Genomic DNA, 15,752 nt, shown 5'->3' on the forward strand with positions numbered 1-15,752 from the left:
TATTTACCAATAAATGTTTATAAACCTTTAAAATATTTAAAACAATATATCTCATTCTGATGCAGCATCTAAAAATTAAGATCTAAAAAAGTGCTTTTCATTTAAAAACACAAGAGATGTTTATTATATACTAAAAGACTAGTTATAAAAGGCTTAAAAATTTTAAAGCCGAATTTTATGTTCCGAGTCATACATTTATATTAAAGAGTAGCATGTACTATCAGAAAGAAAGACTTCTCTATAAATATGCATTCTTATATTTATAGAACTGATGGAATTATAGCACTAGAAAGGTATAATATGAACTATGTTCACAAACTTTTTAAAGAATAGAATGTAAAGATATTTGTACAAAGATTAAATATATTAAAATCCTAAGGAAAATTGCAATAATCTCAATAGTTTGAGGTTTATATATTCTCCTGAAGACTCCTGTGCAAGACAATAAAAGATGCACTAAGAATAATATTAAGTGGCAAAGAAGAAACCCACAATATTCTCACATATTCATTAATGTAGAATATCCATTAAAATTTCCACAATGTGCTTTGAGATTTTTCAAACAGAAATGCATTGGAGCAAAAATCTTCAAATAAAAATTATATTTACTCTCTAACTTGAAACTATTAATGAGTATTGTATCTTGAAGCACTTAACTGCAGAAAAATGTTTTCTTCATATAACAGTTTCTGAGTTTTACTTCATTAATTATATCCTTCCAATAAACTAATCACAGTGAACTTCAAGCAGCAAAAGTTTTTCCAGTTTCAGACTTTAATAAGAGGGAAAATAGTTGCTGGTTCTGAAACAGTTCAATTAAAAAATATTACCTTTAAATTAAAAGCACCAAGCTAATCCTGAGTTCTATGAACCTTTGTATATAACGAGCGACAGAAGATCGTTAACAGTCACAGTTCTAGGGATCACCCTTGGTTGGCAAGATAAAAAATAGTTGGCTTTATTATAACAACAATTGTTTTAAGTTGCAAAAAAGTGACATTTACCTTTTCCAATTGAGCGTTTTTTTTGGATTTGTATAAAAACTCTCCCACTGCCACAAAAACAGAGAGCACCAAGCCGGCTGCCAGAACAATGAAGATGCCACCAATATTTTGAACCCCCAGGGCACTGGCCTCCTTGCTTTCCTCCTCCGGACACCCATTGCCCCTCCACCACTTCTCCTTCATCATGTGCAGCTTGCCTTCCTCTTGCAGCTGAAGAATTGCTATGGTGATTTTGTCTCTGTATGGAGAACCTAGGAAAAGAGAGGGTTTGTTAATGCTTTCCAGGAAGCCAGAATTTCATAATCAAAGGTTAACATGATGAAAGAACAGAGCTCTTTCCAAACGCTGTGAAATATGCCAATATTTATTGTCAGCAGGAAAAATCAACTGGAAATGGCAAAAATACAAGTTTAACAAAATAAATAGAGGTGGCGGCCTTGCTGATTTTGAAGGTTAAAATACATTTTGTTTTGAAAGAGGAAAATATCTCTTGCTAAATTCAGGCTCAACTTAGAGAATTGGGAAAATAAAAAATGGTAAGTAGAAATCTACAAAAAGAAATGCAGAGAGGGCAAGGATATTTAGTTAATGGCTAGGAATCATTCAACACTGAAAGAGAACATTGACAAAATGGAAACCTTGGTTTTTAGGAAAGTGTGCAAAAAATGGTGTTTCCCATGATTAAGTTGCAATAATTTGAAGCAGTTAAGATTAACAAGTTCTGTTCAGTTCAGTTCAGTCACTCAGTCATGTCTGATTCTTTTGCGACTGCATGGACTGCAGTACGCCAGGCTTCCCTGTCCATCACCAACTCCTGGAACTTGCTCAAACTCACATCCATCAATTTGGCCTGTCGTCGGTCAACCATCTCATCCTCTGTCATCCCCCTCTCCTCCTGTCTTCAATCTTTCCCAGCATCAGGGTCTTTTCCAATGAGTCAGTTCTTCACATAAGGTGGCCAAAGTACTAAAGCTTCAGCTTCAGCACCAGTCCTTCCAATGAATATTCAGAGTTGATTTCCTTTAGGATTGACTGGTTTGATCTCCTGCCTGTCCAAGGGACTCTCAAGAATCCTCTCAAAAGCATCAATTCTTCAGCGCTCAGCTTTCTTTATAGTCCAGCTCTCACATCCACACAAGACTACTGAAAAACCAGATCTTTGACAATATGGACCTTTGTTGGTAAAGTAATGTCTCTGCTTTTTAATATTCTGTCTAGGTTGGTCATAACTTTTCTTCCAAGGAGCACAGTCTTTCAATTTCAAGGCTGCAGTGACCATCTGCAGTGATTTTGGAGCCCAAGAAAATAAAGTCTCTCGCTGTTTCCATTGTTTCCCCATCTATTTCCATGAAGTGATGGGACCGGATGAACTATGGATGGAGGTTCATGGCATTGTACAGGAGACAAGGATCAAGGCCATCCCAAGGAAAAGAAATGCAAAAAAGCAAAATGGCTGTCTGAGGAGGCCTTAAAAATAGCTGTGAAAAGAAGAGAAGTGAAAAGCAAAGGAGAAAAGGAAAGATATACCCATTTGAATGCAGAGTACCAAAGAATAGCAAGGAGAGATAAGAAAGCCTTCCTCAGTGATCAGTGCAAAGAAATACAGGAAAACAATAGAATGGGAAAGACTAGAGATCTCTTCAAGAAAATTAGAGATACCAAGGGAACATTTCATGCAAAGACGGGCACAATAAAGGACAGAAATGGTATGGACCTAACAGAAGCAGAAGATATTAAGAAGAGATGGCAAGAATACAAAGAAGAACTGTACAAAAAAGATCTTCATGACCCGGATAATCAAGGTGGTGTGACCACTCACCAAGAACCAGATATCCTAGAATGCAAAGTCAAGTGGGTCTTAGGAAGCATCACTATGAACAAAGCTAGTGGAGGTGATGGAACTCCAGTTGAGCTATCAAATCCTTAAAGGTGATGTTGTGAAAGTGCTGTAATCAATATGCCAAGCAAATTTGGAAAACTCAGCAGTGGCCACAGGACTGGAAAAGGTCAATTTTCCTTCCAAACCCAAAGAAAGGCAATGCCAAAGAATGCTGAAACTACTGCACAATTGCACTCATCTCACACACTAGTAAAGTAATGCACAAAATTTTCCAAGTCACGCTTCAGCAATATGTGAACTGTGAAGTTCCAAAGCTATTTTTTTTTTTTCCCAGTAATCACATATGGATGTGGTAGTGGGACTATAAAGAAAGCTGAGCACCAAAGAATTGATGCTTTTGAACTGTGGTATTGGAGAAGACTCTTGAGAGTCCCTTGGACTGCCAGGAGATCAAACCAGTCAATCCTAAAGGAAGTCCTGAATAGTCATTGAAAGGACTGGTGCTGGAGATGAAGTTCCAATACTTTGGTCGCCTTATGCAAAGAATTGACTTACTGGAGCAGCCCCTGATGCTGGGAAAGATTGAAGGCAGGAGAAGTGGATGACAGAGCATGAGATGGTTTGATGGCATCACTGACTCAATGGACATGAGTTTGGGTAAACTCCGGGAGTTGGGGATGGACAGGGAGGCCTGGTGTGCTGCAGTCCATGGGGTTGCAACGAGTCAGACATGACTGAGTGACTGAACTGAACTGAACTGATGGGACCAGATGCCATGATCTTCATTTTTTGAATGTTGAGTTTTAAGCCAGCTTTTTCACTTGCATCAAGAGGCTCCTTAGTTCCTCTTTGCTTTCTGCCATAATTGTGGTGTCATCTGCATATATGGGGTTATTGATATTTCTTCCTGTAATCTTTTTTTCCAGCCTGTGCTTCATCCAGTCTAGCATTTTGCATGATATACTCTGTATATAATATAAATTAAATAAGCAAGTTGACAATATACAACTTTGATGTACTCCTTTCCCAAAATGGAACCAGTCCATTGCTCTATGTCCGAGTCTAACTATTTCTTCTTGACCTGCATGCAGATTTCTCAGGAGGCATGTAAAGTGGTCTAGTATTCCCATCTCTTGAAGTATTTCCCACAGTTTGTTGTGATCTACACAGTCAAAGACTAACATAGTCAATGAAAGATAAGTCGATTTTGGGGGGAATGCTTTTGCTTTTTCTGTGATCCAACACATGTTGGCATCTTGATTGCTGGTTCCTCTGTCTTTTCTAAATCCAGTCTGAACACCCGGAATTTCTCGGTTCGTGTACTGTTGAAACCTAATGTGGAGAATTATGAGTGTTACTTTGCTAGTGTGTGAGATGAGTGCAATTGTGTGGTAGTTTAAACATTCTCTGGCAATGCTTTTCTTTGGGATTGGAATGTAAACTGACCTTTCCCAGTTCTGTGGCCACTGCTGAGTTGCCCAAATTTCCTGACATATTCAGTGCAGCACTTTGACAGCAATATCTTTTATGATTTGAAATAGCTCAGCTGGGAGGAATGGCAAATACTTTGCAGATAGTAATGGTTTATATTTGTTATTTGAGATGAATACCAGAAGTAACAGATTGTACAGACGATCATTCAAAAATCGTCATGGTGACACGCTGTAAGGTTTTTCTTTGGTTGTTTGTTTATCATTTTACACTTTGGAAAGAAATATTATTTTCACTGTAAGCAACAGTACAAATGAAATTCAGTATATATGCTAATTGTGGTAGATGTTCATCTGCATTAGTGTTATATGATAAGTAATAACTTTTCTAATTGGCTGCCCCAAAGCATGGAATAATACTGAACTATATGCATCTTTCAACATCTGTCCCAAAGGATCAGTCTTATTGCTTTCTCTCATCCAGAAAATAGTCTGTTATTAGAGTTTAATCATTCCTAAACTCTAATCTTTCCTAAACACTGCACATTACAGTTTTCTGCACAAATTCATCCATAAGTGTTTTTTCTGCTTGTAGAAATATACTGATTTCAGCTTGCATCCCAAGGTGTCTGTGATTTTGTCTTGATTTAAATATTCCTGCATCTGCACCTAAAGATTATTTTTGCTAAGAGCAATTAAAAACCTGATCTGGAAACTATTTTGCCCCATAAGGAACAGCACTATATGTCTTCTTTTTACTTGATTAGTATAACAGGACTAATTCAGCACTGCTCTTTTAGAAAGAACAGGAAAGTTAAAAAACAGACATACAAGGAAAATCATGAGAAGTTAGTACCTTACTGAAAAGTTGGAGTGAAGATACATCAGGTCCAGGTAGAAAGCTGTTTCCTTAACGTAATCTTCAATTTATGTAGAAGAAATGTTTAAGTACATGCCTTCTAAACATCTTTTTTACTGTATTCCTAAAAAGTGCTTTATCCATTCCCATAATTAGAACTAAGTTATTTTTTTAACTGTGCAGAATCTAATTATGGTAGGATAATTTCTGCTCCTTAGTTTCCTTCCTCTGTCCTCTTCCAAATAATACTCTGATGAAGATGCTCAATTTAAATTCTTCCCCTTAGCCCTTCAGATTTCAGTGGATTAGCCTAGTCCATACTATTTTCTACTTTGATCATTTACTGGAGATTCAGCTTAGGTCATTAAGTATCACTATTATTTATCTTTTAAGATGTGATCTATTTTCCTAAGTAGATTATAAACTCTAACATACTGTAAGTGACAATGGGGTTCTTCAGTCTTCTCTGGCATGTATTTAAGAAATATAAATGAAGGTCATCTTGTTTGGCTATCCAATTTTCATTAATTCATTACATCTAGACTAGAACCAGCTTTAAAGTCACATGTACTCTGAATTACCATTCTGATTAATCATGTATGTCCCAGGCAAAATAAACATTGATTGAGAAAAAATCATTTTAGCTTATCAAATATATCCTATCATTGGAAAAATAGCATCTGAAACAAATTTTGTACTTTTAGTACTTATAGAAATGACTATAGGTGGCTAATAAAAAATATAGCCTGAATGTACAATTATAAACAAATGTTTGGAGGATACTAACATGAAAAGTAGACTTTGAAATATGGAAAATTCTTGATCCATTTAAGTAATATTTCGAGCCATGTCATTTTTCATTCTGAGCAATATGCTTTATGATGTTTATTCTAATATTTTCAAACACCATATTCTCTACTACATTCTCAAAATAAGGCACAGATTTAAAAAAAGTAAACCAATTTTCAACAAATGATGGACACATCTTGATTTCTTGCTGGTTGGGCTTATCTCCAGCACTTATTGTAAATATGAAAATGTCCTGTTGGTAGCACACCTCCCCACATTTGCTTTCCAGTGTAAACATAATATGTAATTAGAAATCAGTTTGAATAAAAGCTGAAAAACTAATATACCTCAGTTTGAGTTTTTTAACTGGGTGAAACAATACAGATAATATAATCTATGACACTAAATCACTGCAATACTTCATCATTCTATTATTGACTTATTTTAAAAACTAATAATTCATCAATAACGACATTATTTCTTTGGTGTGTTATTTGGTGATCCATGGGAAGCATTTCTATAACGTACCAATAAAGTCAAAAGTGATTCGAAACTTTAGTTGAAAAATTTCAAGGAGATATTGATATCAATGAATAAAAGTATCTTTTATCTTCTTTTCAACATGAATAGCCATGCACTTAGCTCTAATGAAGTGAACAGCCATTAGTTAGATAGATAGAGTCTAAGTTTTGCTCAAGTATGAACCTAGCCTCAATCCAGAGGTTGTCAAGCCAAGAACTATGAGGCCATTGAGTGGCAGCTGTGAGAAGCTGGGGTTATGTACCATAAGGTTGCCTTCAAGTAGATGAGTACCTTTGCAACAGGGTTCTTAAGTTTGATTAGAAAACTGCTGAGGATTTGTAAATATGTCTAATATAACATATGCTTTTGCATCTAAAAGTCAATCCTCAAATGCTTAAGAGGGCAAACAGGTAACTTGTGAAGAAACAAGTTTGACAAAAAGATCTGAAAAATTGTAACATCAAGTATGGAAACATAATTTTCAGTTCAAATTTTATTAAACAATCTGTGGGAATTTCAACACAGGGTTCCCAGATACTTAAACCTTTATTATATCCCAGGAAATATTTTGTATAAAATTCTCTACTTTAAGATTTTTGCATATAAATTACTTTTAAAAAACCCAGCAATCCCACTCCTGGGCATACACACCAAGGAAACCAGAACCAAAAGAGACACGTGCACCCCAGTGTTCATCGCAGCACTGTTTATAATAGCCAGGACATGGAAACAACCTAGATGCCCATCAGCAGATGAATGGATAAGGAAGCTGTGGTACATATACACCATGGAATATTACTCAGCCATTAAAAAGAATACATTTGAATCAGTTCTAATGAGATGGATGAAACTGGAGCCCAGTATACAGAGTGAAGTAAGCCAGAAAGATAAAGACCAATACAGTATACTAATGCATATATATGGAATTTAGAAAGATGGTAATGATAACCCTATATGCAAAACAGAAAAAGAGACACAGATGTAAAGAACAGACTTTTGGACTCTGTGGGAGAAGGCGAGGGTGGGATGTTCTGAGAGAATAGCATTGAAACAAGTATACTATCAAGGGTGAAACAGATCGCCAGCCCAGGTTGGATGCATGAGACAAGTGCTCAGGGCTGGTGCACTGGGAAGACCCAGAGGGATGGGATGGAGAGGGAGGTGGGAGGGGGGATAGGTATGGGGAACACATGTAAATCCACGGCTGATTCATGTCAATGTACGGCAAAAACCACTACAATATTATAAAGTAATTAGCCTTCAACTAATAAAATTAAATGGAAAAAAAAAAAAAAGAAAATGAAGGAACCATTGCACATGCAGCAACATGGCTGCTTCTCAAATATATTATGATGAATAAAATAATTAGAAATTTAAAAATAAATAAATAAATAAAAATAAAAAACACCATGTGAGATACGGCAAATACCTCTTAAAGCTGAATTTAGCTCTCTGATTTTCACTATGCAATCTCTGGTTTTTATTTCATTTTTATTCCTGCTTACAATGAGACTTTCTTTGGTTGTTTAAACATATGCTCCATTCTGACAGAAAGGAACAATTATGTTTAAAAATGGTCTTTTTTTCAAGTTGCTGAAGGATCCCAATTACCAGATAAAACCGTTTCTAGCTTACATGAAAGAAAAGGAGAGTGAGAAAGAAAGAAAGGGGAGGAGGAAGAAAGGAAGGAAGGAAAAAAGATATGTGATTACTACATAGCGAAGTCCCTTGATAAGGCATGGGGCTCAAAAGAGCACTCAAAAAGACATAAAGGCACTTTTGAGTGACAAACGGCAGCAATATATATGTGTGCATAAATAAAACCTACAAACACACCTATTCAGAATGCCTCAATTAAAAAAAAACACAGTCTCCAAATGCCCCCAAAGGTTAAATTTTGATCAAAGGACTTTTTACATAAAATTATGATTTCATGAACATTCCTCGTAACAAAGACTTAAAGCTCCTTAGGAAAATAAACTGTGATTTGTTATAAACAATTAATATAAATCTCACCAAGTGGTTCTGAGCCAACTTGCCGGGTTTACTAAATTGAGTTGACTCCCTTCTCTCTTACTTTCTGCCCTCCTTCCTCCTCCTACCTTCCTGGTACCTTTCCCTCACTTTTTTTTCATACATTATCTCTTTGTTTGCTCTCCTTCTCCTTCCTTCCCCCTCCCACTCCCTTTCCTTTTCTCTCCCTCCTCTCCCACCTCCCCTCCCCGCTTCCCTTCCTTTCAATCCTTTGATGTTTCTTATAGAATGGAATACACACGTAGTTATACATTCTTGGTTCTAAAGTTTAAATCTGCTACACATAAATTATCAATTTGCTCATTTGATTGTTTTGTTCATGCTCTTTACAAACATACCAATTTAAGTGTGTACCATTTTCCTTATCTTATTCAGGAAATATAATATAGAAAAGATAAAAGAAAGGGAGTTAGCTTTACTTTTAACTCTTGAAGAGGCTTATTAACTGTAATAAAGCTTTTCTTTAAAGGTTGCACAGCAAATTTTCTAATACCTATCATGCTTTAGTGAAATATTTTAAAATCACAATATCCATATACCAGCAATCTCCCATCCATCCTGCCAAAAATGTCTTTACTTTCAAATTAGGCTTCTGTATGCTTTAATCGATTACCAAGGTAAGGGGAAAAAATCACTCTTTCTTTCTAAAAAAAATCTCTTTCTAAAACTTATTATAACAATATTTCCTAAACTGGATTTTCCCCATACACTTCTTTTTTAGGAAGTGTACATCTGTGTTTCACTTTTAAAGAATTCATCGCTCAAATAAGCTTGAAGAATACGCCATAACAAATATATCTTTTGTGTAAATATACATTATACATTAGCAAAATAAAAGGCTGCTATCTCTCCAATGAAGGATAAAGTTTAAAAATGTCTTAAATGATTAAATTTGTTTTATTGAAGAATTTTTTCCTTCCTATCTATTAATGTTCCCATCAATTATTTTGTTTTAATCTCAATTTGAAAAGCACTGCCTTCAATAACAGTAATTATTACTGTTACTACATCAACTCTCTCTGTCAAAAATAAGCTGTTTCTTGTTAGATTTTAGCTTTGAATTTACACATCACAGGACTACTGATTAAGTCACATATTTTTTGTCTGTTCTTTTTCATCTCTTCATATGCTTCATGAAGCATCAGCTCATAAGAATCCACATCACAATACTTACTTTAGGACATGTTTTCACGGCTGGCTTTTAAATCCCTTTACAAAATACATTTGAGGGACAATAATTATGAGTTATTTAAATCTATCTATATAAAAACTGATGAGACCAATTCTGGGGGAAATACACTGTCCTTATTTTTCCTAATAGTACCCAGATCCTTTAAATATTTTGTTAAAATTATAAGAGGCTGGCTAGGTATTTCTGTTTCTCATAATAACAAATCCCCACTGTCCACTTCCTAAAGGACTTTAGTGTCCTTTGTTTTATATTTCATAGTTATTCAACTCATCATAATGATATTATGAGCTGTGTATTACAGAGAATTAGGTAACATCCTGGTATTTGTTCTCTTTGGGTCTGGGAAGATACTTGTACAGAATAGACTACTCATAATTTTAGGTTTCCTCTAGCATAGCATGTCATTTCTCCAAGATACTGTGCACTTTCTGAAGTATAGTAACTTACACATCATATGGATATGTGACTATACTATATTTACTAAGTATATATAATTTCAATGATTTGACTTAAAGAGTTTCAATAATCCTGTAATTATTCCTCTTCTTTGAAGGTGATTAATCTGATAAATATTTCTAAGACACACCCAAATACTTGAAGTGCTTTAAATAATGACTTAAAACATCAGGCTACCTGTCAGTTATAGGTAATCAACCATCCATTATTCATCTTTTTTCATCCAGCATCTAGCACAGTACCTGTCACAAAGTAAGCATTTAACAATGCTTTTTGAATGAAACAGTGAATCAATTATAAAAATCCATTATGATATAGTCAAAATATGTTAAGGTATAACTTCTGATATTGACATCTTCTCAGTTTCTTATTAAATTCAGTAGAACACATAGAGTTCATAAACATATGAGTTTCACACTTTTAGTGTTGACCATCTAGGATAAGTTAGGATGATAAACAAGTTCATACATCTTTATGCCATCCTTACATTTATATCAGCTGTCAGAGGCGTCCCTTGGTCATGCCTTAATAAGTAAAAGAACTGTTAGCACAAAAGATCTGAGGCTATCTGCTGGAACCATCAACTTTCATTCTTAAATTACAGTGCTGCTGGCAATGTCAGATTTTATGAAATTACTCCCTGCTTCCCATACTGAAATGAGAGTTGGGTGCCCTAAATGCACAACATATTTTGGGTGCTTTTAGACCTTTATCTCTTTTTACCATTATTTCCATGATAAAATCTTCCAATAATATTGGAACTAGACCACATTTTCTTAGAGCCTTTTTTCTCAGCAAAAGATGGGTTGTATTATCTCTTAGGACACTGCCTCTCTCATATTTGTTTTTAAAAAGTGTTAAGTTAAATTTTATATTTACATTTCAGATTCAATTTTACATTGCTATTCTCCCGTTTTATGCTGTAATCAGTCCACAGTGCTGTTATACAATACCATAGCATCACTGTTCTTTTCCTCTATAGAACTTGTCTCAGTTTGTAACTAAAAATAATTTCTGTGACTATTTGTTTAATAATTTGTGCTTATTTACAGTAACAGGCTATACATTTCATAAAGACAGGGGTTATTTCTGCCAGGTAGAATACCTGGCACACATTTGTGCAAGAGTGTGTGCTTAGCTGCTTCAGTCATGTCTGAATCTTTGCAGCCCTGTGGACCATAGCCCACGAGGCTCCTCTGGCCATGGGATTCTCCAGGCAAGAATACTGGAGTGGGTTGCCATGCCCTCCTCCAGGGGATATTCCAGATCCAGGGATTGAACCTGCATCTCTTGTGTCTCATACATTGGGATGTGGGTTCTTTACCACTAACACCACCTGGGAAGACCAAATATAATATTTACATGCATGAATAAAATATGAATCACTTAACAGCTGGTCATGCATACCTGCAACTTTACCTTCAGTTATTTCTTATGAACCTAAACTATATATCTTTACTCTATATGCAATAATTATAATACATTTATTTCAAATGAAGTATTTAGCAACTAAACACTCCATGGGACCCATGTCAAATTTCCTGTTAGATAAAAGCTAAACTAGTGTAAAGTTACAGTCATCACTGTAACTTTCTTTGGAAAGTTATTCTTTGGAAAGTTATCACTGTATTTTCTTTGGAAGGTATTCTATCAAACAATCTCAATTTGATAGGCGTATAAAGAACTCACAAGTGATAATCATAAAAATTAAAGGAGATTAATCTCATCTTGAAAACAAATTATCAGCTCATAACATTTAATCACAGAACAGTAAATGAGTGCTAAAGGTGATCATTTCTCCACGATAACTTGTGATGTTTCCACACTGGAAATCTATGAACATCATTTTCTTGCTTAAACATTTTTAGTGGTGCTCTAAAGCTATTGAACTAGTTTCCCTGGTGGCTTAGTGGTAAAGAATCCACCTGTCAATGCAGAAGATGCAGATTCAATCCCTGGGTTGGGAAGATCCCCTGGAGAAGGAAATGGCAACCCACACCAGTATTATTGCCTGGGAAATCCCATGGACAGAAGAGCCTGGTGGGCTACAGACCTTGGCATGGCAAAAGAGATATGACCTAGTGACTAAAACAAAACAAGAAATCTATGGAATATAAACTAAATTCCTAATGATGTCATAAAATCCCTTTCTTCAACATATCACAGACTTCTCAGACTGTATACTAACATGCCATTAGTTCAAACTATGAAGTTCTATTTCTCTGGAGAGCCCTGTTTTCATACTTTCTCCAATTTTCTGGTTGAACATCCTCACAACCAGAAAATCTGCTCCTCATATTTCCCTAACTTTGTACACTTCTACTTGGCTGTCACAGAGATATGCAGAATCCTTCTTCTTTGGAGTCATAGCACATAGCAGATACCCTAGTACAACATTTGGTATGTGGTATTCTAATGCTTTGCTATCTATCTTTTCCTATTGAATAATGATATGATGAGGGCTTCCATGATGGCTCAGATTGTAAAGAATTTGCCTGCCATGTGGGAGACCCAGGTTTGAGAGTCATGTATGAATCTTTTTTTTACTATTAATTATTACATATACAAACACAGGTGATAGATTCTAATCATTACATATACATACACAGGTGCTAGGCATATAGGGATGAACAATGTAACATGAATCCTGCCCCACTGAGTTTTTACTGTAACACAAAACACATATATTGAATAACCTTTGCAACTATGAGGATGACTATAATGAACACCATATTATAGAAACATGTGACAGATGGAACTATGTTAGTCTGCTGACTTCGTATGCAAAAAGGGTTGCATTACTTTGAAGATCGTAGGGACAACAACTCTTCTTTCTCTTTGGCTGCTTTTCACCTATTTTTCCTCTATTTCCTTTCTTTATGAATTCCTGGTTTAGAAAGGTATATATGAAAAAGGCAAATAATAATGAGAGCACCCCCAAACTCACTTTATTTATTTTTCTAGATACAGAGAACTAAGTTCAAGATATTGGGTTCATGGTGAAATGGAGCCAAATATAAACGCTTCTGTCAATGTAGAAATGTATATATACCACCAAGGACCATCAAATATATATATAAATTTAAGATAAAATTTTTAAAAGTAATTAAGCTAAATACCTATATTCAAATTCTATAACTGGCTTAAGTTGGATAGAGGTTGTTTTTTTTCCTCTGTTGTAGATCTCAAAATTCTATAGAAAAGGATTCTACTTAAAGGAAGATTTGTAGAATCCTCAGGAGAATATTTAAGTATCTAAGATCACAAAAGGAGATGGGTATACAAGGCACACAAAATGTATCAATGCATGTGCATGCTGTCTCTCAGTCATGTTCAACTTTTTGTGATGCTGTGGACTGCCATCAACCAGGCTGTTCTGTCCATGGAATTTTCCAGACAAGAACACTGGAGTGGGTTGCCATTTTCTACTCCAAAATGTATCAATAAAAACCTTCAAATTGTAGAGTAGATATTCTATCCAGTTGCCTTTTATTACTATTCTGAATATTCTTTGACTTGTGTGAACAAAGAATAAGAAGGGCAAATGTTATTAGCACATAATGAAAAAGTAAACTATTATCACTTGTTCTGACCAATTTCATACATATTAGTTAAAAGTGACTGGTGAAGTAGATTTGTAGTCACATTGCTACATATTAAATCATGGAACTCTGACACAAAATATGAAAACAGGAATAATTTCATTTTAGAAACTTTGCCTTCCTAACAGTTTTTCATCTGCATGATAATCATTTGAATAGCGGTAAGAGTGAAAATGTCAGGAATACTTTCCTCACTATGATGTTTTTGTTCCAAGTTCAATATTAAACTTTGATGAATGAATTCTAATAGCTGGACAATTTTAAATAAAATCATCATCCTATTTAATCTTCAAGAAAAGGATTCTACTTTTCTTGAAGAACCCCAGAACTGGGAGAGAATAACTTTTTTCAGGAGAGTAAAATACCTGTCATTTAGCAATGGGTCCCCAAGTTTTGTGGTACCAGAGACCTGTTTTGTGGAAGACAATTTTTCCATGGACTGGGGCATGAGGGATGGTTTTGGGATGACTCAAGCACATTACATTTATTGTGCACTTTATTCTATTATTATTACATCAGTTCCACCTCAGATCATCCTACATTAGCTCCTGGAGGTTGCAGACCCTAGCTCTAAGGGAGAGCTCAAGTCAGTTTTTCAATTTTGCCAACTTTTGGTTCTCACCAACCTCTACCACTCTGAATCCCTGCATTAAATAACAGACTACTACTAGTTTATGTTCAATATTGCATTCCCCCATTTGATGTTTAATTTGTTTTCCTATATAAATTTATATCTAAATTTTTTAAGTCTAACTCCTTAAGAAAAGGGATGATCTATATTTATATTTCATGTTCAGAATTTTACAGATCCAAACTGGTTGAAGAGTGATAAAATTTCTTATAGATTGACAAAATTAGAAGGAAACAAACATATTTTCAGAGGTAATCCTCTCTGAACACAACCAGATTCTGTTTACTAAATACTCAGGAAATGTTAAGAAAAGAAAAAAAAAAATGCTGCTCATTTAGATAATGTCCTATGATAGAAAATTTTTTTAATAGAATAGATGGACTTCCCTCATAGTTCTAGTCGGTAAAGAATCTGCCTGCAATGCAGGAGGCCTGGGTTTGATTCCTGGGTCGGGAAGATCCCCTGGAGAAGGAAATGGCAATCCACTCCAGTATTCTTGCCTGGAGAATCCCATGGACAGAGGAGCCTGGTGAGCTACAGTCCATGGGGTCGCAAGAGACATGACAGAGTGACTAAACCATAGAATAGACATTGATCATGTTCCCCTGAATGATGGTTACTTAACCTACAATATACTGATTGGTTGATGCTAAAACCCTGGCTAGGTTCCAAAGGGAATGATTTTTAACCACTTAGAAATCACTTCGGTTTAGTCACTCAGTCATGCCCAACTCTGTGCGACCCCATGGGCCACAGCTCGCCAGGCCTCCCTGTCCATCACCAACTCCCGGAGTCTACTCAAACACATGTCCCCTGAACCGGTGACGCCATCCAATCATCTCATCCTCTGTTGTCCCCTTCTCCTCCTGACCTCAATCTTACCCAGCATCACTGTATTTTCAAATGAGTCAGTTCATCACATCAGGTGGCCAAAGTATTGGAGTTTCAGCTTCAGCATTAGTCCTTCCAATGAATATTCAGGACTGATCTCCTTTAGGATGGACTGGTTGGATCTCCTTGCAGTCCAAGGGACTCTCAAGAGTCTTCTCCAACACCACAGTTCAAAAGCACCAATTCTTTGGTGCTCAGCTTTCTTCACAGTCCAACTCTCACATCCATACATGACCACTGGAAAAACCATAGTCTTGACTAGACGGACCTTTGTTGGCAAAGTAATGTCTTTGCTTTTTAATATGCTGTCTAGGTTGGTCATAACTTTTCTTCCAAGGAGCAAGCATCTTTTAATTTCATGGCTGCAGTCACCATTTACAGTGATATTAAGCTCCCAAAATAAAGTCTGTCACTGTTTCCATTCTTTACCCATCTATTTGCCATGAAGTGATGAATCAGATGCCATGATCTTAGTTTTCTGAATGTTGAATATTAAGCCAAT

General features: G+C 35.6%; 1 protein-coding gene across 5 annotated transcripts in view; it reads right to left on the bottom strand.

Annotated features, from left to right (window-relative positions):
* The window catches only part of GRIK2 (glutamate ionotropic receptor kainate type subunit 2), a 725,919-nt gene that overhangs the window by 14,671 nt on the left and 695,496 nt on the right, over nt 1-15,752 (bottom strand). For all 5 annotated transcript variants that reach the window (XM_061131531.1, XM_061131528.1, XM_061131529.1 and 2 more), the window contains one exon: nt 1,005-1,255. In XM_061131531.1, the coding sequence (XP_060987514.1) occupies nt 1,005-1,255 (251 nt within the window). The remainder of the gene's footprint in view (nt 1-1,004; nt 1,256-15,752) is intronic.

The sequence above is a fragment of the Dama dama genome, chromosome 28 (assembly GCF_033118175.1).
Source record: "Dama dama isolate Ldn47 chromosome 28, ASM3311817v1, whole genome shotgun sequence".
In the NCBI taxonomy this organism is placed as follows: domain Eukaryota; kingdom Metazoa; phylum Chordata; class Mammalia; order Artiodactyla; family Cervidae; genus Dama; species Dama dama.